Below are 25,139 nucleotides of genomic sequence, written 5' to 3' on the forward strand. Positions count from 1 at the left end.
CTATATCTACGTAAAACATTTACTTCAGTCAAAAAATGTTTGATAATGTGTGATAATATTGAGATGAAATTGATCATGATTTTCTGTTTTAGTTTAGTTGAGCACGAATCCCACTCAGCTCACATTTTATAATCGATTCATTAATACATTTTGAAGGTAGTTGTGTCTGTAAATTTAATACTTTAACGAAAAAAAAATTGGAATAGACTTTGTTCAACATGGAGAAAAAAAGGGTTTGTAGTTCGGATTAATTTCATTTCAAATAAGGAACGTAGAAGAAATCAATAAAATACTTAGATTAGTTTTACCTGTCAGCATCTTTTGGTAATCTAAAAAAAATTAAATTTGGATTTCGATCCGTATTTAAGCAATTAAATACGGCACAGTATTTTTTTGCTGCTTTTTTTCTTTTTATGTCCATTTTTAAATACCTAAATACGACATTTATAAACTAGTACGAAATAGGAACAAATAGCGCGCGCGTGTATCGTCTTCCGCTTGCGGCAGCCGACTAGATTTGCCCACTCGAGGCGGCAGGCGCCAGGCTGGCGCCTGCGCCGCCCACGCGCGGAGTGACACAGGCCTGCCGATGCTGAAGCTGGAGCTGTCCGCGCTGCACTGGCTGCTCTCGCTGGCTGACGCACTGGCCAACCACCCGTAGCACCTTCAGGGACTGCTTGTTCCCCGATACTTGCGTCGGACCAAAATTTGACTTTCTGATTCCGCAATCCGGCTAACGAAGGACCATGTAAAAGTCCAAATCAAACCACTATTTGCTGACAGAAATAACGTATATTTGTAACAACCAGAAAGTCATTGTATCAAAAGAAATCTTAATACCGCGATGCAGGCAATTAGATAGTGACATCTGTTAGCGGGCATAAACACTAAAATAATATATTATTAGGACGATTCTACACAATCTACTATCGGTTTGAAAATGCCAAATCCTCAAGAATTTAGTCTTGATGAATCAAGGTGTAGGCATAGTGAGCCCAATGCCGTGCATGATAGCAATCAGTGTGTGGCATGCGGGCTGTATGCTTCGGTTTAATTTCTGTCTACGTCCCGGCAAACTCCGGCATATCCTGGTATTTGCTGAGAGGCAATCGTGGTCTAGTTGTTTGCAGCGAACGTAAAGTGATTACCTTTTGTAAGTGAGTGAACAAGCGTTGTATTGTGCTGTCAAGATGGAGCGCTAGGTTTGCGTTTCCTTTTCTGCTTGCTTGGACCCTGGCTGAAAAGAAAGGGTGTTAGAAGTTTGTTATTCTATAAATGTGTGTTATTTAGGGCTACGGATATGATTGACAGTACGAGAAGAAAGATAGCACCCGTTACAGATACTCTTTCGTTATGGTTATAAGGACATTCTGAATACTCCTGCAATGGTGTTAGTTCGACTACGGTAACACGTGTTAGTAATGATCTACAGGTAGAAAACTAAAATAAGAGAAAGATAATCGATATCAAATAATCACGATTAAGTCGTCCTGAAAATTACTGAACCGTTAGTAAAAGCCACTTAGCTTGACTTCGGCATTTAAGGCTTTATTTCAATTTAAGTCGATCTTAAAATAGAATTACCTGACTTTCGGTAAAGTGAATGTGAAATAAAACGAAACCTGTACAGCCTGGCAAATTAGTGAAACGGTTTTTTTTTGTCTGGCAGGCTGACTTACTTATTCTTATGGGAAAGGTCCTTAAATGGCCATGTACTATGGCCTTGATTAAGAAAAGTAACCCCCTATTAAATAAAATTTTATTCCGTCTTGCTAGGCTGAAAGTATATGCTCCTACATCTTGCTGAAAGTATATGATCCTGCATCTTGAGTGAGACCCATTATTAGCCAAGCAAAACACGTAAAAGTGATATTTACAAGTCCATTCTAGCCGCAACGCCTTTAATGGAAGACAAAGGATGTTGTTTCCTGGCCCGCGCCGCATAAACAAATTTTATTGTGACAACAATCCGGAAAGTTCCGCAAACGACCATTACTCAAGGCAGGGGGAGGGGGGTGAGGCTAGAGATTTACTTAACATTCATGTTTTGAAACTTTAATATTGAAGTAAGATCTTTAAAAAAATAAAAAAGTAAAATCTTCAATTGGCTATGCACTGAGATACTCTTACAACTATGGTGCACCAGTCAATGGGTTGTATGAAAGGAGCCGAGTGAAATTAATAAACGTACTTTTTACGTGACTTTGGGCAGTCACCGACAGATGCTATTTTGACTGGCTTAACTTTTCACCACGGTGACAAAGCCTAGATTCATTTTCGTGTCTCGTTTTGTTACCGTCACGCTACAAAGAAGAAGTCCAAAACAAAGTTAGGGTAGCTATTCACCTTGTACTTGGTAGGAATTACAAGAGTATGTTTTGAATTATGATGGTTCAATGGTATTTGAGCTACAGGTAGTTGATTTAAAATCGCACGCTAATACAGATGTGTGACGAAATTAATTGCAAAATAGTTACTCGTAGCTACTTTAAAGAGTACGTAAGTATCTCATCATGAAATACCACTGACAGGCTACTTGAAATCTTGTAGACGCACATAAAACACTCGTAAATTACTTGAATGATATTAAATTACGCTAATAACATAATGTGACTGTTTATGTCCTTAATGGTGTATGTAGAGTTCATTATTTTATAATTTTCATGTTCATTTCTTTGCCTGTATGAAAACAACATACTTTAAAACCGGAATCGTGAATGGGCTTTAGTGATACGAAAGAAAAACGATAAAGTTTAACGCCTCTAAATGGCAAACTTTTGCTATAAAGATTATGGAAAAAGTTAAGCGTAATAAAAAATACTTTAATTTAGTTTAACTTGTTTTGACTTGACGGACTTTAAGCTCTATTAGATTTACATGGACGGACGCGGGAACAGCCACGCAATAGGGAATATGCAAGTGGTTCAAATAAAGGTCAAATATTATTTATAATAAACTTTGTTGTTTCATAACTACGACTCCATCATTATTTTTGATTATAATTTATTTTTGAGCAAGTAAATGAAGTTGAAAAGTACAAAAAAACTTCGGTAAATTCTAACTTCCGAGAAACGTCACCCATTTTCTTAGGGCGGATGTGACGTCATAATTCTTTATATATCAATCTCAGAATAATAACTTCTTTGCGTTTGCGTATAGTTAAATAAATGTCAAGTGTAAACAAAGAAATGTTAATGTCACCGAGTATTTGTGATGCTCGTTGTGATCAGATACGATGGATCACATAAAAATTCTTCCAATACGAGTAGATCCTAGCCTCCTTTAACCTCTCCACTTCTTGTTTGATATGCTTGTTTGTTTGCAAAGTTTAAGACTTTTTATATTTTTTGTTGGTAGTGTATGGGCTGCCACTAGTTGTTCTATTGTAATGAGGCGTAAACAGCCATTCGCTAGTCAACGAGCCACTCAAATATGCTCCATATTGCAACACAGTAAAATTAAATTTGCATTGTAAGTATTATGACATGAACATGACACAAGTTGCTCTTTCTACTTTTAGGTTATAATGGCAGTCGTTAGTATATTTCAAAAGTTGTTATTTTTTTCTAAACTAAGTTATGGAAGAATTCTCGTAATCAGAAGAACTAGACACATTAAATTTATTACGCAGTATGAACGAGTAAACTGTGGCCAGCTGCGGAAAAGGACAGCAAAGACTATTGAAAAGTCGAGAGCCGTGTGCCCAAATATTAGGGAATATGCATATATTTATATACTCTTATTCGATAGTTTAGATAAGGGGGTTTAGACCTTTGAGATATGCACAATGGTTCCATTCAAGAGAGCCAGGTGCAGGTTCTTACACCCCCACAGATAATAGAATAGAATGACCCACTAACCCTAGTCTCTCTTACTGAGAACCAAAGTTACAGTAAGTACTTACATACAATACAAATATTACTTTATATTCATATTGCCATAATAGCGTAATATTGTGTACAAAGGTCCTCTGGTTTGCGCGCTCCCATTTCAAAAGAGCTACTAGCAGCTATTTACGAGCTCCCATTACAAAACAGCCACTGGTCACACTTTATTACCATTACAAAACAGCCACTGATCACACTTTATACACTTCCTTTTTCGTTTGTTACCATGACAACATTGGTTTGTTGAAAATACAAAAGTACTCTGTGATTACTTGATTAGGTAAAAAATCTATGCCGACTGACGGGACTCATTATTCTGAGCCGTGAAATTAAACGATTATGACGTCACGACAGCCCGCCATCCTGACTGGAATTTCAAAGTGGTCGTGATGGTTGTAATTTTTTAACTTTCTTTAAAATACCTTAAATTACTTATTTTGGCGTTGAATTTTTTTTTACATAAAGTGATGTAAAACTATCCAATAAAAGTATAAAAAAAAATTACGCATATTCCCTATTCAGTAAGGCCCGGGTCTCCTATTTACGCCTTAGGTCGCGTCCAGCGTCACGCCGTAGGCCGCGTCACAATGCTCACTATTGAAATGTACTGATGCGGTCTCCCTCACACGCCGACGTTGGCTCGTAGACATAATGAACAATGTGACGCGGCCTACGGCGGTGACACTTGACGCGACCTACGGAGTAAATAGGAGACCCGGGCCTAAGATAATCCGACATTTATAAACGTAAACGAAAGATGGCGTTGGATGATGTTGAATCGTCTATCGTAGAGCTAGTTTTCGAAAAGGTTGGATGGGCTGGGCTTAGTGAGCAAAAGAATTTAAGGTAATTTTCCTACAGGTCCCGCCTTATTTTTTCACTCTATAGTAATTTTAGAGATTTCTCGTGAGGTCTTTCATTTTATACAACTGGCGGATCTTTAAATCTACGGAGATAATATTTTCAAGCTACAGGAAAATAGTACTATTTTGTACCCCTATGATTTATGTTCGATTCACATTGTGATACATACGTGTATGATGCGAAATCATATATTATGTTTTCCCTTTCCCCTAAGGGCAAACGGTTGACATATTTTCAGGGGGAATTTCCAATGAAATATGATCGTATGTATGCTTAATAATATGTCTTATCACAAGTTTTCTGCATATTTTGTGACCCTTTATAGTTTATACGAATATACAAATTTTACTTATAACAAATGTCATTTATTTCGTGTAGCCACATCATTGTCGGACTGCCACGTGCATATTTATTTATTTAAATTCGAAAAAAAAATTTTTTGGTTACGTTCTACTATAGGTAGTTGGAGAGAATCCGTAGCGCGTCTTAGGCATAACATTTCTTTGTCGTCGTTTTTAACATTTTTAGAAAGCGAAATTAAATTATGTAACAGATAAGGTGGTTTCGTCTAGAAATAACACCAGGTGTATTTCTATCTGACCAATGCCTTTGTATTATTTACGTCCACCCACGTGTTTTGGTCCTGAATCCTATGTATTATTTATAAACCGTTTTGTATCGAATATAGAACCCCTGAGGAGAGTCTCGAATAGCGTCGGGGGACCGCGGTAGTGCGGATACGATGTCTTAAATTAAGATTTTGAGGTTTAGTAGCAGCGTACTTACTCTCACTCTCTCACTACCGTATCACTGTACTTGTTAACGATCACTTGGTCATTTTATTATATTTTAATATTCGTTCCGTCTATGAGTTATTATAAAGTAACCCGTATAAACATTAATTTACATAAATGTGGACTAATCTTTGAATATGTAATGTATGTTTTTGGATATGTTAATTTAATGAGTATGGTGTTATTTAAATCTACACTTTGTTCGTATATGCTAGGTTTGTATCATACAATAACTATTAATATTGTAAGAATAACGGTGTGGGTGTGCCGTTTTTGTGAGATGGAAGTGAGAATGTCTGTTTTTGCAATACAAATATCAAACTGGTGTGTTGTTGTATATATAGACTGTGTATATTGTCTTATTATGCATTTACACAGATCAACAAATGTTTTAAAAAAAGTTTTAGTGTTTAATTACTATTTATTTGTAAAGATTGCTGCAGTTATTGGTCGATTATCAGAGTTGAGTGTTGTTACGCCTTTCACCGGCGATTTTGTGCCGTATTGCTATTCTAATTTCGGGTTATTATGCTTTAATGGCTAATTTAAGTATTTACCACCAGAACGTGAGGACTAAGAACTAAAACTGAGGAGTGTCTTCGCAACGTGCTACTCAATAACTATGATATAATTACTTTTACGGAATCTTGGCTCCTCGGTGGTATTGCGGACTCAAAAGATCCTAGACAGTAGGTATGTGGTATACCGCCGGGATCGCGACTACGCGGCGACTGGACAAGCCCTTGGGGGTGGTGTCTTGATTGCGGTTAAGCGTACTTTACATTCAGCTTGCTGTTATGAGTGGAAATCCTCGGCAGAAGACATATGGGTGACTGTTTCCTATCAAGATAGGCGTTCCAAATTAAACTGTAAATTACACATTTGCTGTCTGTATCTATGTAAACAAAATTTAGGCAACAGTTTTATCCAACAACTTAATATTTTTTCTGATAAAATGACATCATTAATAAATCTTAACTGTAATGACAAGTTTCTTATAGTAGGTGATTTTAATATGAGTGATATAACTTGGCTGGTAAGCGGAACGGACTCAACGGACGTAATGACCCCTCTTGTTCCGTCCCGTGATCACTTGCTTGACTTTGTTGACATTCTTAATTTGTGCAATCTTCGGCAATATAATTGTATTTTTAATGGCTATGGCCGTATATTGGATTTAGTGCTTTCTAATTTTGATGTCAAGGTCATAGAATGTCCCGATCCACTAGTGTCGGAAGATAAGTATCATAAGGCTATTTCTATTCAATTGGCACTTTTTATTAACAAGTCACTCCCAATTAAACCTCGCAATGTATTTTCATATTCTCGTGCTAATTATGCTAGACTTTCTGAGGATATTGCGCAAATCAACTGGGCCGAGAAACTCTTAGAAGGTGATGTTGATACGGCCGTTGACATGTTCTATAGCTTAATATACGATCTCAGACAAAAACATGTACCTACGCGTCAATCGCTCAATAAATCTTACCCTTCTTGGTATAACTCAGCACTCGTAAAAATTTTGAAAGAGAAGCATAAATACTGGATAAAATTCAAGACATATGGCAATATTTCAGATAACCTGTCTTTGAAAATTCTAAGAGATAGAGCCAAAAAAGTTGAAAAAGATTGTTATACAAATTATATAGCGGGTATAGAGTCTGCCATTGAAAAAAACTCTAAAGCTTTTTGGTCATACATGAAAGATAAACGCGGTAGTGGAGCCTTTCCCTCAAGTATGACATATGCAGGTACTGTAAGTGATTCTGGTCATGGTATAAGTGAGTTTTTTTCGGCCTACTTTCATTCTACTTTTAATAATAATAGTAACACCCATTTTAATAGCATCGATCATGATCTTTATGATAAAGTTTCTGTGAGTGACATTGAGTCAATTGAAATAAATCTCAGTGAAATTGAAAAGCTCCTAAAATCGCTTGATTTATCTAAAGCCGCTGGACCAGATGACCTACCGGCCATATTAATCACAAAGTGTGCTACAGAATTATCAATTCCTCTCGCAATTCTTTTCCATAGATCAATAAAAGAAGGAGTCGTACCTCGGAAATGGAAATCGGCTTTTATCTCACCAATCCATAAATCGGGTCCAAAGGATCGAGTTGAAAACTATACACCGATCTCGAAACTGTGCTTAGTCGCTAAGGTATTTGAGCGCATAGTTTACAGGCAACTGTACAATCAACTTAGTGCTTCTTTCAGTCCGGCTCAGCACGGGTTCCTTAAGGGTCGGTCTACGGTTTCCAACCTTGTCCTTTTCAATGATTTCGTTACTGTACAGATGGATTCCGACAATCAAGTAGCTACTATTTATACTGATTACAGCAAAGCTTTTGATAGAATTGATCATGCACTACTAATTCAAAAGTTGCGAAACTTAGGTGTTAGAGGCAGCTTGCTGAGGTGGTTTATTTCGTATGTTCAGAATCGGAGTCAGGCGGTTGTACTCAATGGGTTTTCCTCGTCTTGGATGAGCATTCCATCGGGAGTCCCGCAAGGTTCTTTATTAGGGCCTTTGCTTTTTATAATATTTGTTTATGATATTGAACGGTGTTTTGTCAATTCTGAGTATCTTTTATTTGCCGATGATATGAAGGTATTTAGAATTGTCAACAACCCTTCTGATGAGATGCTCCTCCAAGATGACCTCCACAGGTTGGATCAATACTGTTACACCAACAAGCTCGAATTAAACGTGGACAAATGTTTTTTTATAATTTTCACCCGTAAACGCATCCCTTTTAATAGCACGTTTATTTTAAGAAATCAGGTACTGAAACGTGGTTCACACACTAAAGACCTCGGTGTCATTCATGATAGCAAACTGTTGTTTGATCTGCATATAAGCAATATTATAGGTAAGGCTTGTAAAGCTATGAGTTTTATAATGAGGGTATCTAAACCGTTCAAAACTATGAAATCCCTTAAAATATTATACTGTGCTTATGTCCGTAGTCACCTGGAATACGCCAGTCAAATTTGGAATCCCCAATACGGTATATATATTGATAGGTTGGAGAGAGTGCAGCGGAGATTTACTAGGTTCCTGGGTTTCAAATTTAAATTGCCACGCATGAAATACGCACAGAGATGCATAAAGTTTCATCTTTTGCTTCTATATCTGCGTCGTGATATCTCCGATGTCCTCTTTCTTGCCAAAGTTTTAAGGGGTTCTATTGATAGTCCTGATCTATTACGTAAAATAGGATTAAGAGTTCCTCATCACAGGACTCGTAAAAGGCCATTATTGCATATACCGACGTCTAATAGTAATTACCGGCAGAATAGTTTTTTGGTACGGGCAAGTAATACATATAATAGGGTTCTCTCAGATTCTGAAGTTGATTTGTTCTGCAGTAGTCTACCTAAAATAAAAGACGTTCTTATTAAGGCGTCGTCGGCATCTACTTAGTGGGTAGCTCCTAATTAACTATCTAATCTAATATTCCTAAGTTCCTAGCATCTTAAGTGTTTTTCTTACTTTACGTTTTCGCTTGTAAGTTTTGAGTAGGCTCATTAACAATAAACAGTGTACTTAGACGTGGCGCTTGCTGCTATTATTATTATGTAATAATTATAGTTTATTTTTATTTTTGATTATAACTACAAGTCATTACTTTTTGTCACTATAGGTGGGAACCTATTAATGGCATTTCCGTGTTTTGTAGAATTTTATAATTTTGTTACCATATAAGTTGACGCAAATGCTGTTGGTTCTCCATGAACAATATAAATAAATAAATAAAAAAATAAATTACTTTACTACAGCTTTAGTGATGAAATAGTAGAAACTGAAAAGTAATTTTTAAGTACCTAAGTAGTTTAAATAATAAGAGGTGTTAGATAGGAGGGCGCTTTTAATTTCCAGTGAATTGTTGAAAAACTATATTTTTAATTGTGTAATAAATAATGTTAGTAAAAAATAAATCTTAATACCAATAACATTTTAGTAAATGTTGAAATCCTGTTTTAGTATATGTAATTATATTTTATATTTTATTTAAACAATATGTTTATAAATATGCATATACGCACTCTAAGAATATAACCCATATTTTATTACCATTATCACTCCTATCAATGATACGCTCTGCAAAGTTAATATAAACTTAACAAAAACATGGCCGGGCGGCAAATTTACTGCCTTATTATGTTTTAACAAGCTTCTCCTGATGGCTTTAATAACCTTGGCGGGCTTACAACTACTCCCCCAGTGAATATTAACTAGAATAAACGATAAGGCAGCCACTAGGATTACAGCTCGTTGCCATGGCAACAGAAACCCTGTTTTTGGCCCCCGCAATAAGGTTCTTATGACAAAATAATTAGAGGTCACGCTGTAATACGGATTTCATATTTTATTTATAATGTTTGTATACTTTCTAGTAACGAATAGTCATGAAACTACTTCGTATATGAGTACAGTAAAACAGCCGGATTGGATAGGTTTTTTTAACTTATGTAACTTTCTTTCATATTCATTATGGTGAAAGAGAGTCACCCTCTTCTCGCTTAAAACCTAACCATCCGGGATATAAATAACCTCAAAGATATTAACAATAATGGCACTGTTATAATCCTGAAAGTGTTTCAGCGTTGTAGAATTCAGGTACACATTTCAGGTAGGCACATGTACAGGATGTTGCAAAAATCGTATACTAAGCCGTAACCTACATGTGCAGCATGGTATGTAGTACCGTATGCGTGTGTAGTACCCCGGGTGACCTTGGTTCACAGCTGCCGGCCGTACACTTGCCATAGTTTTAGTTTTTAGTTTTTATTTATAGTCAGTGGCATCATAAAGGGAAGCGGCTGAAAATCAGCGCGGTAGTAGGTAATATATTATCTTCTACTGCCTTAGCTGAGCCGCCGTCCGTTTCGGTGCCAGACAACGCACACATATCCTTTCATCTATTTCTTTTGTTTAGTCATAAGGTCTTTGTGTTCATTTATTACTGTTTTTCATGATGTTTTCTTTTTTTTTTCTGTGTGTGTGCGATGGCACGGAATAAACGTTTTTATTATTATTATTATTATTATTATTATTATTATTATATCTAAGCCCGAAACTGTCATCAGAATTTCAAAATTCGCGAAAAAAATAACATTCTCCATAGTAAAAAAGTCACGTGACCAACAAAGTTACTATGGAAAATGTGTTTTTTTTTCGCGAATTTTGAAATTCTGATTCTAGTTTCGGGCTTAGATATACCATGTTGCACATAGTAGGTGTCGGCTTAGTATGCCCTTTTTGCAACACCCTGTATAATATAATAAGTATAATAACCGTTCTTCAGAATGAAAATTTCAATGATATCTCTCAGAGGCTTTCCACGTAATATTCTGAAATGCGTCATAAAGCGAGGTTAAATATTTAAGTAACACAAGAGGCAAGAAGTTAATAGCTTTTGTGACTCGTTTTAAGAGTTGGTACACCTGACTGGCCTCCTTACCGTGTTATACACTCACGGGCAATGACAAAGTTTCATTCAGATAATCAACAAATTACACTGAAACTGAAAAAACTAAGTTAATGACACTTTTGCAATATTTAAGTGCATTTATCGGCGCATCAGAATATAACCAACTAAAAACATTAATATTATGTTCAAAATTCCGTTTAAATGTTTGAAAAAAATTACGCCATTTAGGGTCTGTTTCACAATGTCTGGTTAGTGGCTACCTGACGGATAAAATACATGCTGTCATTCTCTGTTATTATTTTTTAGACAGTGACAGCGTGTATTTTATCCGACAGGTAGCGACTAACCAGACATTGTGAAACAGGGGCTTAGACACCATATGACCCCAATTTTAAAAAACATTTTATTTAGAACTTCATCAAAATATTTAGACTTTTCCGTTTAAGTCTAATTTGGTGCTATTGTCACTGAAACTTTTTCATTGCTCGTGAGTATAGGTATGTAGATTATATCGTAAGAAGTAATTATGTTATGGGAGGAATAACGGATAACTAGTGTCATAATAGAAAAGAACCACCTTTTGAATGGGTTTTTGAACAGTAACAATTGCCAACACCATAATTTTTTAAAAATAATATTCTTCTTCATTCATTAAAATTTTATGCCTAACTGTTGAACAAAATAATCTCCAGTCTTTTACCCGTTGCAAAGCTAGCGTTGTCGGACTCTAAACGAAACACAAACAGTAACATTTTCGTTAACTGACAAAACTAACAGACACACGGACATCAGACATATACACGCATCGCAAAGTAACACAGACTCGTGGATATCCGACCTTTGCACAGTACAGTCAGCAAAAGAGACAACTGTCACTCCCCATCTCCAGTGCTTACACTTTCTACTGACGAATGAAACTACTTTATTTTTCTAAATTAAAACACAAAAAATGCAGTAGTAGGGTAGTCTGACAAAGCAAAAACAGTTTATCATTTTGGATGCGTGTAGCAAATAAAAAATATGCTTCATCTCATATATTTCAGCCTTTTAGGGCTCATACACATAGACACGATACGATGTCGCGTCGTGAACACATCTCCCTCCACTCACTGGTGTTCAATGGGAGAGAGCTAGAGAGTGGCACGCACGACGCGACGTCGTATCGTGTTCATGTGTGTGAGCCCTTACAATCGTCGAAATATAAGATGCCCGTTTGGATAGCTCCAAAATGTATGGGATGAAAGCTGGTGTCAAATCTAAATCATAAAAAATCTAAACAATAAGTAACTTTTGGTTCTTCAAAACTTCTTTTTTCTTTCGGCCGTTAAATAATACGCCAGAATTTGTGTCTTTTTATGTATTTCATCAAGTAAATCAAGAGTAAATAGCAAATTTGTGTAGCTGTCCAAACGGGGCTATTATATTTCGACGACTGTAGGATTACACTATTCAGACTGGGAGTGCATGCACCTTTATTGCTGACTGTACGCTGGGACCCTCTCTGTGTCGGCGTCACATGAAATATTCACGCTCACGGCCGCGGCTGACAAGAGAAGCTCGGAGAAGATATATATATATATATATATATATATATATATATATATATATACATATAAGTTTATATATAGCCTCATATGATGTCTAATTTTATGATCAAGTTTAAATACAAATATACTTTCTTTAGTTTCGTTTATGGTATTTATATTGCCTATATATTTTCCTGTATGCGCCAATGGGAGAAATATATTGAAAAAGTATATCTTTAAACAATGGTATTGTTTGGTGTTCAACAAGCTGGCATATGCCTTGTTTATTCATTGCTGCAGTTCCTCATTTCAGTAAGCTTCCTTTCTAAAAAATAGCTTAAAATTTCCTTCTCATTACAGTTTGGCCAATCATAGAGATGCGTGTCATTATTAACTTCTGATTAACCTGTAGTTCTCAGAGGTGTTATTTATTTTATTTATTGTATGGCTTTACTGGTCAGGTACATAAAATAATATTAAAATAAGAATTTATACACGTCACTAAAAACTACAATTATTTAAATATGCAGTAGCGCTGCTGGTGAGGTTGGTGAAGTCATCGCAAGGTCCGGCATATTTTGTGATAGGACACTCGAAGACGATGTGGTCTATGGTCTGCTGTGGGTGTCCGCATTCGCAAGCTGCTGACTCGCTCCACCCCCACTTATGCCAGAGGTATGCACAGTTGCCTACTCCTGTTCGCAGGCGGTTAAGTCGGCACCAGACACTCCGCGGTTCACAGAAGCCAGCTGGGCGTTGGGTTGTGCTTGGTACAAATAGTTTGCGAGATGGTGGGTTTTCGCTCCATTCACTTCTCCACGCATCGCCAGCTTTCCACGAAGGGTTGTATGTGTGGAAGCTCTTGGCAGGAGGGTCACGTGACTTAAGCCGTGTCTTTTTTAAGGGCTCAAGATCCTCGTTGATTGGCAGGGTAGGGTTTCCCAGGATCTTAACCATCTCACGGTTGAGGCAGGCTTCACGGCGAATATGGGGTGGGGCAATGTGGCTCAGGGCCGGGAGCCAATATGCAGGGGTGGGCATTAGACAGCCTGATATAAGCCTCATTGAGTGGTTCAGCTGGACATCCACCATCGAGACGTGTGTGCTGTTCTTCCACACAGGCGCACAGTATTCAGCCGTTGAGTACACCAGAGCCATGGTGGAGGTTTTAAGGCATGCAGCGTTTGCTCCCCATGTCGTGCCTGTTAGTTTTTGGATGATGTTATTCCTGCTCTTTAGTTTCCCTGCCAACTTCTCTAGGTGATGTTTGTAGGTGAGACTTCTATCCAGGGTTACCCCCAGGTACTTAGGGTAGAAATTGTGTCGCAAGATGGTTTCTTGGAAACTCACCTTAAGCTCTCTATCGGCTTGCTTATTGCAGAGATGGAAACAGCAGACTTCTGTTTTTGTTGCACTAGGACAGAGACGCCAGTTTCGGTAGTATGTTGCCATTTCCTTTAAATCTCTCTCCAGTATTACCTCAGTAGCTTCAAAGCTTTTATGCTGGGTCGCAAGTGCAAGGTCGTCTGCATAGCCAAATTTCCGCGAGGTGGTACTTGGAAGGTCGTGTATGTATAGGTTGAAAAGTAGTGGTGCCAGCACTGAACCCTGTGGTAGTCCATTATTTAAGACTCTTCTGTTGCTAGAGCTGTCCCCCAGAAAGACTTGAAATGGCCGGTTCGTGAGAGCGTCTTCCAGCAATCTGTATAGCCTCATGCATGGGATGGTTTTCAGGAATTTGTAGAGCAGTCCCTGTCGCCAAACAGTATCATATGCGGCAGTAAGATCCACAAATGCAACTGATGTCTTCACTCCGCTCTGGAAGCCACTTTCTATATCAAGGCAAGAACTTGATCGCAGCAGTTACGCTTTGGTCGAAATCCTGCCTGTTCCTGTGGAATCTTCTCGTTGATTTCATCGGAGATTCTGTTATATATTAGGCGTTCGAGAAGCTTGTAGACAATGCTTAGCAGTGCAATGGGTCGGTAACTGTCAGGTCTGTCTTCCGGCTTTTCAGGCTTTAGTATGGCGATTATCTTGGATCGCTTCAGTTCTGCGGGTATTTTTCCAGATCTTGTGATGGTGTTAACGGCTGCTAATGAAAGCTTACAATTTTGCAAACACTGTGTAAACCGGGGGATCCTGAATAGTCGCATAAGCTACTAACTTATTGTAAGCGCATTTAAATACCGATAGCAAAATACTGTTGAATAATTAAACGACGTTTTAAACGATGCAAATCCTGTCAAAGCGTCGTGCTTCGCAGTGACTTGTTAAATACTGTTTAATTAGTTATAATCTGCTCGCCGGAGACGCAATGTTATGTAAATAATGCTTGAGGAAACTGCTAATAACTCACAACACTGAGAGTCTATTCTCTTCCTTAAAGGACTTTCTCGTGTGTACTTTAACCTGGGACAGCCTGTATGTAAAACGGACATATAGCATAAGGTATTATTAGTGTTATATTATATATAATGTATATATGTAGGTATATATTTTTAAAGTGTAGTGTCTTGATTTTTATATGTAGGTATAAACTTCTCTCCTCTCAGCTTATCGCACTACCAAGCCCTTTCTCGACATCACCAAAAGTTAACTGGTAGAGAATGCCTGGTAGTATTGAGTTCGCCTTTGTACAATATTTTTTATGTGCAATAAAGATTTTATAATAATAATAATAAGTAAACAATTACCGAACGTAATTTAAAGACCTCGTCATTTGTACAATGCAGCCGTGTGCCGGCTGTAATTACATGCGGCGACAAAACCAATGTTTATGCAGGCCATTCACATACGCATACCTATACAGGGTGTTGCAAAAAGGGTATACTAAGCCGAAACGTACATGTGCAGCATAGTAGGTACCTATATCTAAGCCCGAAAATGAATTCAGGAATTCAAAATTCGCGAAAATAGTATAACTCTTTTTGCAACACTCTGTATACAAGATAAATTAGGGTAACTAATTCCATAGGTATTATGGATGCGTAAAAAAATTACAGAAATGAAAGCATCTGTAATTCAAAAGCCATAATTAGTAATGCTGTAAAAACTGCATCGTAGTGCACTTCACTTCACTTCGCACATACGCTACCTGCTTTATAATATAACTATTAGGGCTGATTTTTCAATGGTCAGATAAGGCTTATCTGAGGAATAATTCTGATGCTGTCGCATCTGAATGTTTGTATTAGACAGTGACAGCAACAAATTTATGCCTCACATAATGTTTATCTGGCCATTGAAAAATTTGCCCTTATAACAATAAAAATAGAGACAAAGTTGCATATTCGAATCCCTACCACTAATTTTTCGAGTCAAGTGTTAGAATTCATCAGCTGGATCCACACCAAACGATTCAACGCTCTGCGATCACGCGCGGCTAGAGAAAATTCGGTATACGATATCGGTACGTTGGATCTTCTGTGTGAATATGGATATATGAATATGGCTCTTATTATTATTGCGTTATGACGTGGAGAATTACCCCGCTGGGGTTAAAATACTTGTCTTTATGGTACAGAGAAGATGTTATTATTACTATACCGGAGCAGAAAAAATGCTACGCCGTATAGCCGTAGCAGAAATAATACTACGGCGTAGCCCGTAGCAATGATGATGCTACGCCGTGGCCGTAGCATTGCATTCTATCAGCGGCTTCGAAAAGTGAAGTACCTACCTACTTAATGCTATTTTTATTGTCTCTTAAAAGGAGGAGTTTCAAAATCAAATCAATTCAACTATATGTCTTGTTGGAATGTTAAATAATTCTTGTTCTGTAATATACCACCTCATCACGACCCATTTCGTCCCCACTGCTGGGGCACGGGTCTCCTTCCAATGAAGGAAGGGTTTAGGCCTAGTCCACCACGCTGGCCAAGTGCGGGTTGGTGGACCCCAACACAAGCAAGCTTGTGCTGAGAGAGTTGTCGGGTAAGTGGGCAACCCGACAGTCAGATGTTTTCAAGCCGCCCGAAGGCCTCTGACTAGGCTTAACGACTGCTGCCGAAGCAGCAACCGGGACCCACGGCTTAACGTGCCGTCCGAAGCACGGAAGCGTCCAGAAAAGCACCACTTGAAATTGGTCACCCATCCAATGGCTGACCGTGTCAGTTGTTGCTTAACCTCAGCGATCAGTTACGATCACTGAGGCCCGCTCGACTACGGACGCTTCCATATACCACCTAATTCAGTAAATTATACTTCGACAATTATGTTCTAGTTATTTATGTTGAAATTTTCAAAATGAAGTAGGTATGGAGCAATAAACTTTAAACGTGGTAATGTTACGAAAACAGACAAACTGAAGTTTGCCTAAGCACAGTCGTATCAGAGTAATGTATGCAAAATAGATCTCGCGTAAACTTATAATAATGTTAGAGGGAACTTAAATAGTTGCGCTCCAATTTACTAAAGGTATGTGGCCTCTATAGGTATTCACAGTATATACAGTTGTATCTAAATGTGTACACAGTACACCTATATACTCATGATTATAATTCCAAAATCAGAAGTTCATCGTTAATAAGGCTTTAAATAGCTAGAGATTGAAGTATAACGGATTTAGGAAGCACGTTTTTCATTAAATAAAAACATTACCATAATACCAGCGAATGTTAGTTGTTCATGTTCATCGCATACTTAGGGAAAAATTATTTCATTATAATCTTAACGTTTCCTATCATCCGTAAATAACTTTCAATACCTTCCTGCCAGAATAAATATACACAACACAACACACCATAACATGGCTATAACTATGATAACGTAACTAATTGTCCAAACCACTGACATTAGCATAATGTTATGGACTATAAAAGCATGTGTATAGGGCAGATAATGCGTTAATCCGCAGTACTCAATGTCTAATGAGATAATTCGATTACTGATTTAGTTAATTCGATTCAGGAATGGTGGTTCACTAAGCAAAGGCAAACAATAGCCAAACTGTATATTTTCTCCAGATAATCTACTTAATTACAGAAAAACATTCAGTGTCTTCTTTAAAATATTATTAAACTTATGACATTCTTAATTGTTTAAGGCAGACCCTAGACCCGGTTTTTAATCCAAATGACGTTTCCGCAATCTTAAATATTAACCCTAGACGAAGTATTATATTGCACACTTGTCAATATTGCACAATATAATTGATCGTCTAGTGACCGCCTAAGTGCCAGTCAGATTGGTGTCAGTCGCTGACTGCTCACCTGCTCACTGTCCAGCTGCCGCTACGCGGGTTCGTTATCGACGTAGATAACCGTAACTATACGCGATTCGCCATAAATACGGCGATGTAATTGGTGAAACTCACATTAAATGAGTTTATCATATAACAAATGGATTATTATTAGAATTATTCGTTTCCCCTATTATTTCGCAATTTAGTGACGATTCCGGGAATGAAGTGTTTCCAATTCAAAAGGCCATTTAACCCGGCTACAAAAGCCATGTAAACGTTCTTAACTACACACAAAACTATTTGCAATGTTGGTTTTCAAAACTTATAAAAACATTTCCAACAGTAAATTGCGAGAATCCTTTCAAAGGTATTCCACTTCACGCAATCAAAAACCCATAAGCTATGCCGACGACAGCGTCGCATATAAAATAAAACAAACAGCGACTCACCTCAGTTGTTTCGCCGCATATTGTACAAAGCAAAACTGTAAAGCACTTCACTACTGCACTTATTTCACGGCGAGTGCCCGTGTAACTTTGCATCTGTGAAGATAATAAAATCCTGCAAATGTCGAGAGCTGCAGCCTGATGCTTCCGTCCTGCTCTGCATCTGCAGGTGATATACGAGCTGTGGCCATTAAATTTAGCGAGAATTACTTCTTTAATTATTCGGATAAGACTTCGCGTGCAAAGGTGTTCGTAATTTTGTTAGGGAAATATTGAGCGTGATATCATTGGGCAATAAGCATAGTGTAACAGTACGACCAATTCAAAATGCTCTAGGACGTTCTGAAATTAATGTTCAAATTGAAGCTCATACGAGTTCTCGCTGGTCAGTGTAGCTTACGCTACCAAATTGAGTGTAGCGAGACAGGTCATCAAAATATAAGCTTGCGGGAAATTTTCGGGGTTTACAATTCGTACAACTGATTCTGTCTATTTTGTAACGCGCTGTGATTGGCAGAAACAATATACCTAAGACTAATGAGACTTGTGCAGTATTCTAATCCTATTAATATTTTTAGTTTAAATGTATTTGATATACATTATTACATAATGTGCGAAAGGTGCCTCCTGGATTACCTAGTCCTATTCGTCTCCACATTCCTCGCTAACTGCGTGCCTTGGGCAGCCTGACGATAATCAGACCGGCCCATCCTTTAACAGTGAGCAACCATAGTTTAGATCCACTGTTAGCCGCTAAAAATAAGATGTGAATATATCTATACAATACATATACTTTATCTACCTATATGTTACTTCTTTTTTGGTTGTGAACAAATAAAGAACATTCTATCCATCTGTCTATCAGGATGGTGTAGTTTATAATATCCATTGCTCAGACTTCTCACGTTTAGTTTCTGCTTTTTACGCGGTCGGTTTTGCGTGGCTGCGGCCTGCACTGGAATATGCAATATGTTCCAACTGCATATTAATGTGTTTTTGTTCTGTGCGGTTGCCGCCGCGTTTTGATTAAAAACTTGTGTTTTCAAACTAATAATTGAATGACGTTGTGTTTATAATTATTGCGGTAACACGGGCGTTGATTGTTTTCGTTGTAAATGAAGTAAAAGTTTGTGTTGTGGAATGTAATACAAAAAAATACGTTGGTATATTATTTGTGTACTGCCTGACGATTTAAGAAAGCCTGAGAAATTTCGTTAAAATCATCTTTATGCTTATTTCTCGTTGCTCGGTCTATAGCGAACTACTGCTACCCTAGTTAATTTTAAAAAGTGTTGCAAACTTTGGAAACATATTAATTTGTCGATATCACGTACATATCTATTTGAAATCTGACAGACTGATCCCGTGTCCCGCCAGATAAACGAGATTATTATGACTATAAATTCAGACATAGTTACGCTCTACGCTAGAAAATAGAAGGTGGACCAAAAATAAAATGATTGTACGTTACCAGGTCAGCATAGCGAGCAGCAACATGAGGAAAAACAAACAAAAGCGAGCGCAGGGCTGCCAACCGCAAGAATACGCTTGATAAATTTAGCACATAGAGCCTGTATACCAAATGCAGTCGCACTGGTCTCTAAGGTTCATTTTCGCGTGCACTTGAAAGTAAAATAAACCTAGCTAGTGTTATATAAAAATCTTAATCGATTCTGTACCGTAGACGGGTGCCGTTGTATAAGGAAGAGTTAGAAAAGTTATGGCTTTCCTTGGGAGCGGCCTATTTCCAGCAGTAGCTGAGCTGATTACCTATTTCTCAGTACGATTATACGATACTTTGACGTACGGTCACGTATTGGTTACTTAATGACCCTGTCGTCAGAGGTCCCGAATTCGTTCACAGGGATGATATTTCTATAATATAATTTTATTAAATAAGCTCCACGCCCACGGTTATGCCTGTAACCCTCCATCTTTGGAGGAGGCTTATGTCCTGCAGTGGACTGTCACACCATCGACGCCACCATCTTCACCATCTCTCTCCCTTGCCCCCAGTGATCGCATCCGCCCACAACATCACTCTGCTCGAGGTGCCCCAATACGGGGACCCGCGTAAGGAGGCGCGCCTCGTCTGCCACTACGAGAGCGCGCGCGGGGACCCCCCGCTGCACTCCGTCAAGTGGTATAGAGAGAACAACGAGATCTTCAGGTTTACTCCGGGACAAGTCGTGAGTTGTTCTATTATGTTATGTGTCTTTCGCTGAGTTGCAGAAAGGGATTTTAAGCTAATGTTGGTCTTAAATGTATAGCTGCCTTCCTTTGACAGTATACGGACAGAAAGAGACCTACATAGATTTAATGCTGACATTCACTTAATGCTCCTTTCTCCAACTGGGCATTAGTGTTAGTGTGAATGATTTAAAAACGGCGTTACATTTTGTCACCTTTGACAAGAATGAGAAGAATTATAAATGTATACGCTAGAAATAAGTTAGTTCTCGGATTCAATACAGCCGCGGCACGGGTCTTTAATTACAGTGCTGTATGTATGGAAAATCGCAATATGTGACGTTTATCTACGTTGATAACGAACCCGTAATGCGGCAGCTGAACAGAGCGTTGTAGTGCTATTTGACGGATGCCCATGTCCGTAAAATTTGGCTGTAGATCAAGCCATTGTACTAAATACTGAATCTCCTTCCAGCCATCAACCCGAACCTTCAACACGACCTCCGGTTCCGTAACCCCCGGCGCGTGCAACATGCAGTCCTGCGCGGTGCGCGTGGCGCTGCCGCCGCGCTACAACACGCGCGTGGCCTACACGTGCGAGGTGTCCGCCGAGGGACCCCGGTTCGCTGTCGTCAAGCAGACCAAGAACTTGACTGTCGCTGGTGAGTGTCTAGTATCATCAGTCTTTTAAAAGCGGTTACAGGCTGGCGCATTTACGGTCGATGGAGCATACGCGCTTTAATAAAAGTATCAATCCGTATTATACGCGCGCGCCATTATACGCGAGCTTAGAACCACGTCAACGCTGTTAACTCGTACGAGCGGTGACGCGCAATTACCAAAATACGCGCCTCTACGCACTCTAAAACACATACAGACGAACTGAAAACCTCCTCCTACTTTCGAAGTCGGTTAAAAATTCGCTTATACACGTAAAAAATGGCCGATACGCACTTGAAAATAGCGCTTATAGCTGTCTTATACGCGTCAAATATGTCGGTATCCCCCGGCGCGTGCAACATGCAGTCCTGCGCGGTGCGCGTGGCGCTGCCGCCGCGCTACAACACGCGCGTGGCCTACACGTGCGAGGTGTCCGCCGAGGGACCCCGGTTCGCTGTCGTCAAGCAGACCAAGAACTTGACCGTCGCTGGTGAGTGTCTTGTTTGATAACAGACATACATATGCTCACGACTGTAATCCCCGAAGGAATCCCCGCAAGCGAGTCACACGCTTTTTGCTGTGCATTTATACTCACGTGATAGGTTGCGAGCCGTGTTGCCGTTTTTGAATGAGTACAATGCACTGAAGTTGTCGGGTAAGTGGGCAACCTGACTGTCAGATGTTTTCAAGGTTCCCGGAGGCCTCTGACTAGGCTTAATGACAAATCCTTTGAAAACGGTTACAGGTTAGCGTATTTTTAGGCACGTATAATCGCGTCGGTATCCCGCAACGAGTGCAAATATGAAACAAAACTTCAAGTTACCTCAATTATTATAAAAAAACTCAATTTTATCTCCCTAAATGTTTATTTCGGCTAACATTATAAATTATAATACAACGAATAAACAAAGCTTATAATTTCAAGCATATGCGGAGAGGTATATTTAGTTACATTTGCGTATTACGAAATACCTTTTCTACCAAAAAATACGACCTTTTCCGTCAAAAAAACTCTTATTTTTCCCCGTAAACACACTCAAAGAGTAGAGAATAATAGCGTTCTTTTATGTTAAAATGAACGAGGAAGTAATTCAGGAATATCACCCTTTGAAGTATCATTTAACGTTACATTTGCATGTGTACTATTTAATGGAGAATTTAGCTCTCTACTTTGCTTAGTTAAACAGATCTGATAATACGTGATAGTTAATTTCCCATTTCTGTACCTTTTGAATTAGTAAATAAACTTACTAAAAAATAGGGGTTAAATAGTTAGTCCCATAGTTGCCCTATATGATTGGTACACCCAAGGGTATGTCACTAACGGAATTCCCACGTTAGTTTCTAGTTCAATATACCTAATTTGAATCTGAAAATCGTTGTGAAAAGAAGTTCACGATAAAGAGCCAGGTCCCGCATCCCTATACAAAGTCCCTACACATCCTCTAACATCACCTCTCATTCCAGTGGCCCTCCACCAAGACCCAGTAATAGAGGGTGCCCCGGGCAGCGCGCAGCCGGGCGAGCAGCTGCAGCTGAACTGCTCCACCGCGCCGGCCGCGCCGCCCGCCAGCCTGCTGTGGTACATCGACGGACAGCCCGAGAAGGTACTGGACTGGTTAACCATGGTACGGGCTTGTGGATTTATAGTTTACAGATAACCTTCTTCTTCTAGTGCCTCTCCACTACTGGAGGTTGGCGTCTCTATTCTTCGCCAAGCGCATCATCTATTCTACGCTGCCACTCCAGTCTAATCTCTTATGATGGGGAGCCACGACTTCCACCGTCTGTCCACGCATCTTTTTCCCTTTACCTTGCTCATAACAATGACCAGATAACACTTTAAAACTAAAAGTCGCATAACATTTGAACGACTAACGGCTTTTTATCTTCTAAATTACTTAACAATAATAATTAGCTCTTGCGAATAGCATTGCTGTGACCAGACTACAACATTTTCTCCTCCGCAGACGGAGTCATGGCTCTACCACACCGAGGTATCACCACCGAACGAGTTCGGTCTCCGAGCGAGCTGGCGGACGCTCCGGTTTCGCGTGCCTAGCGCGAACGCCCGCAGCCAGGTGTCTCTCCGCTGCGAGGCCACGCAGCCCACGCGGCCGCCGTATTCCCGCGCTAGTGACGCCACCGTCGTCATAGACAGGTCGCCGCATCTGTCCATGTTTACTGCTTCTGGTGAGTTTGTACACTAGTAAGGTCACAGCACACGTAAGCGTAACGTAAACGGATCGCTTCCCGAAAAAATAATTCAGAATATTGTGATTTTCATTAAAAGAATCACAATGTTTATCGCAGCCTCAGACCAACAGCATTTTTGACATAGATTTTATAAGTGTACTATTTTTGGCATCGATGAAAAGTCTCACCAAGAATATTCTTAATGTCCACCAAACGCAAATAACTTAACGTAAGAAATTAAATGAGATGTCAAATACCAGCTCGCTGTGCGTGGTGGAGTAACGAAACGCTTTTGTGACAAAATGCCGGCTCCCGAATCATATTTCCAAGAATAGATTCGAGTTACATGATAATAATTTCCAAGAATACAGTCAACGTCAAAAATAATATGTAAGTAGTAAGTACGTAGGTACAATATAACAGAAGTATTGAACCACTTTTCAAATATACCTGTATATTCTCTTTATCATTCAATGTAACTGATATACTGAGAAATTTCCAGTATTGACTTATTCAGAAATCGCAATCAAATAACAGCATTTACATGCTAAAGTATCTGTAATATTTAGACGACCGAATGGCGTAGTGGTTAGTGACCCTGACTACTGAGCCGATGGTCCCGGGTTCGATTCCCGGATGGGGCAGATATTTGTTTAAACACAGATATTTGTTCTCGGGTCTTGGATGTGCCCGTAAAATGGCAATAGGCCCGCCCCCTATTACATTGGGACTAACATAACACTCTGGCGAAAAGTGGGTGCAGCAATGCACCTCTGCCTACCCCGCAAGGGAGTACATTAGTACAAGGCGTGAGTGCGTGTTTTTTTTTTTTTTTTTATTTAGCCGATTGAATCCTGGGAAAATCAGGCAAAATAGAGAATCACACCACAAATAGAGATATCTATTTAACCAAACTGTAAGTAAGGAAGAACTGTTTTTTTTCGCGATCTTACCTGTCTATTGAAGTGACTGGTACATTTACTTCAGGTCAACGACCTGGATCCGTTGAGTTCAATTACCAAATTTCGCCCTGTATACGATTGAGCATATTATGTACTTGCCTATGCAATGTACACTGTGTTCTGTGTTACAATGTTGACTTTTGAAAGGAGCATAAATTTATTTCTAAAGCGAACAATTTTCATTACTCGTGTCTCAAAAGTGAGTTCATTAACATTTAATAAATTGTTTCTAAAGAATTTGTCAGATGTCATTTTAACTTATTCTCAGAATCTGGAATTGTCGAGTGTCTATTTTATTTAATCGTAATCTTCAAATTTTGTTTCCGTAAATTCCCCGATGATTAATATTCACAAAATAATTTAGAATTAGGGTTTATTTACAGTGAAATTGTGTAACTTTAATTAATTGTAATAATAATGTTCCGGTTTTATTTATAAAATAAGATGAACAACCTTTTGATTTAATTAAAATAATAATATTAAGTACCTACATCCAAACTTCAAGATCTTAATGGTTTTTTACTGTCCATCTATAAAGTTATGAAAATAAAGAGTACGATTTTGCAAAGACTATTAATTTCTGATATTTACAAGTTAAAAAATAAATATCGATTGATAATCTGCAATAAAGGTTCATCTTCATCGATTGTATAGTGCCAAAAACTTATCTATTCCGGTGAGAGCTCACGTAAATGTCTAATGTTTCTTCATTCTATAAGATTTTAAGTTTGCCAGTAGTGTTAATTCGCTCTTGTGGTTTTAATGAACCCATCTATATAATTTATATGAATATATGTATAATTCATTAGTAAGTAATGAAATTTGGATCAATTTAGCTCGCTATCACCGGAACAGATAAGTTTGTCGCACTGTATACCAGCTTTAACAATTATTTAGAATCCATTTCCGTTTTCATGTCTTTATAGTTGGACTGTACGCTGTACGTTATAAAGTAAAAGGCTCAGAATAATAACAGTTCAACTATCAA

At 38.6% G+C, this 25,139-nt stretch overlaps 1 protein-coding gene across 1 annotated transcript in view; it reads left to right on the plus strand.

Moving 5' to 3' along the window:
* The window catches only part of LOC105383629, a 36,083-nt gene that overhangs the window by 6,666 nt on the left and 4,278 nt on the right, over window positions 1-25,139 (plus strand). The window contains exons 2-5 of the mRNA XM_038109022.2: window positions 20,160-20,332; window positions 20,809-20,995; window positions 22,461-22,600; window positions 22,964-23,186. Coding sequence (XP_037964950.2) covers window positions 20,160-20,332; window positions 20,809-20,995; window positions 22,461-22,600; window positions 22,964-23,186 — 723 coding nt within the window. The remainder of the gene's footprint in view (window positions 1-20,159; window positions 20,333-20,808; window positions 20,996-22,460; window positions 22,601-22,963; window positions 23,187-25,139) is intronic.

Source organism: Plutella xylostella, chromosome 17 (genome assembly GCF_932276165.1).
Source record: "Plutella xylostella chromosome 17, ilPluXylo3.1, whole genome shotgun sequence".
Taxonomy (NCBI): Eukaryota; Metazoa; Arthropoda; class Insecta; order Lepidoptera; family Plutellidae; genus Plutella; species Plutella xylostella.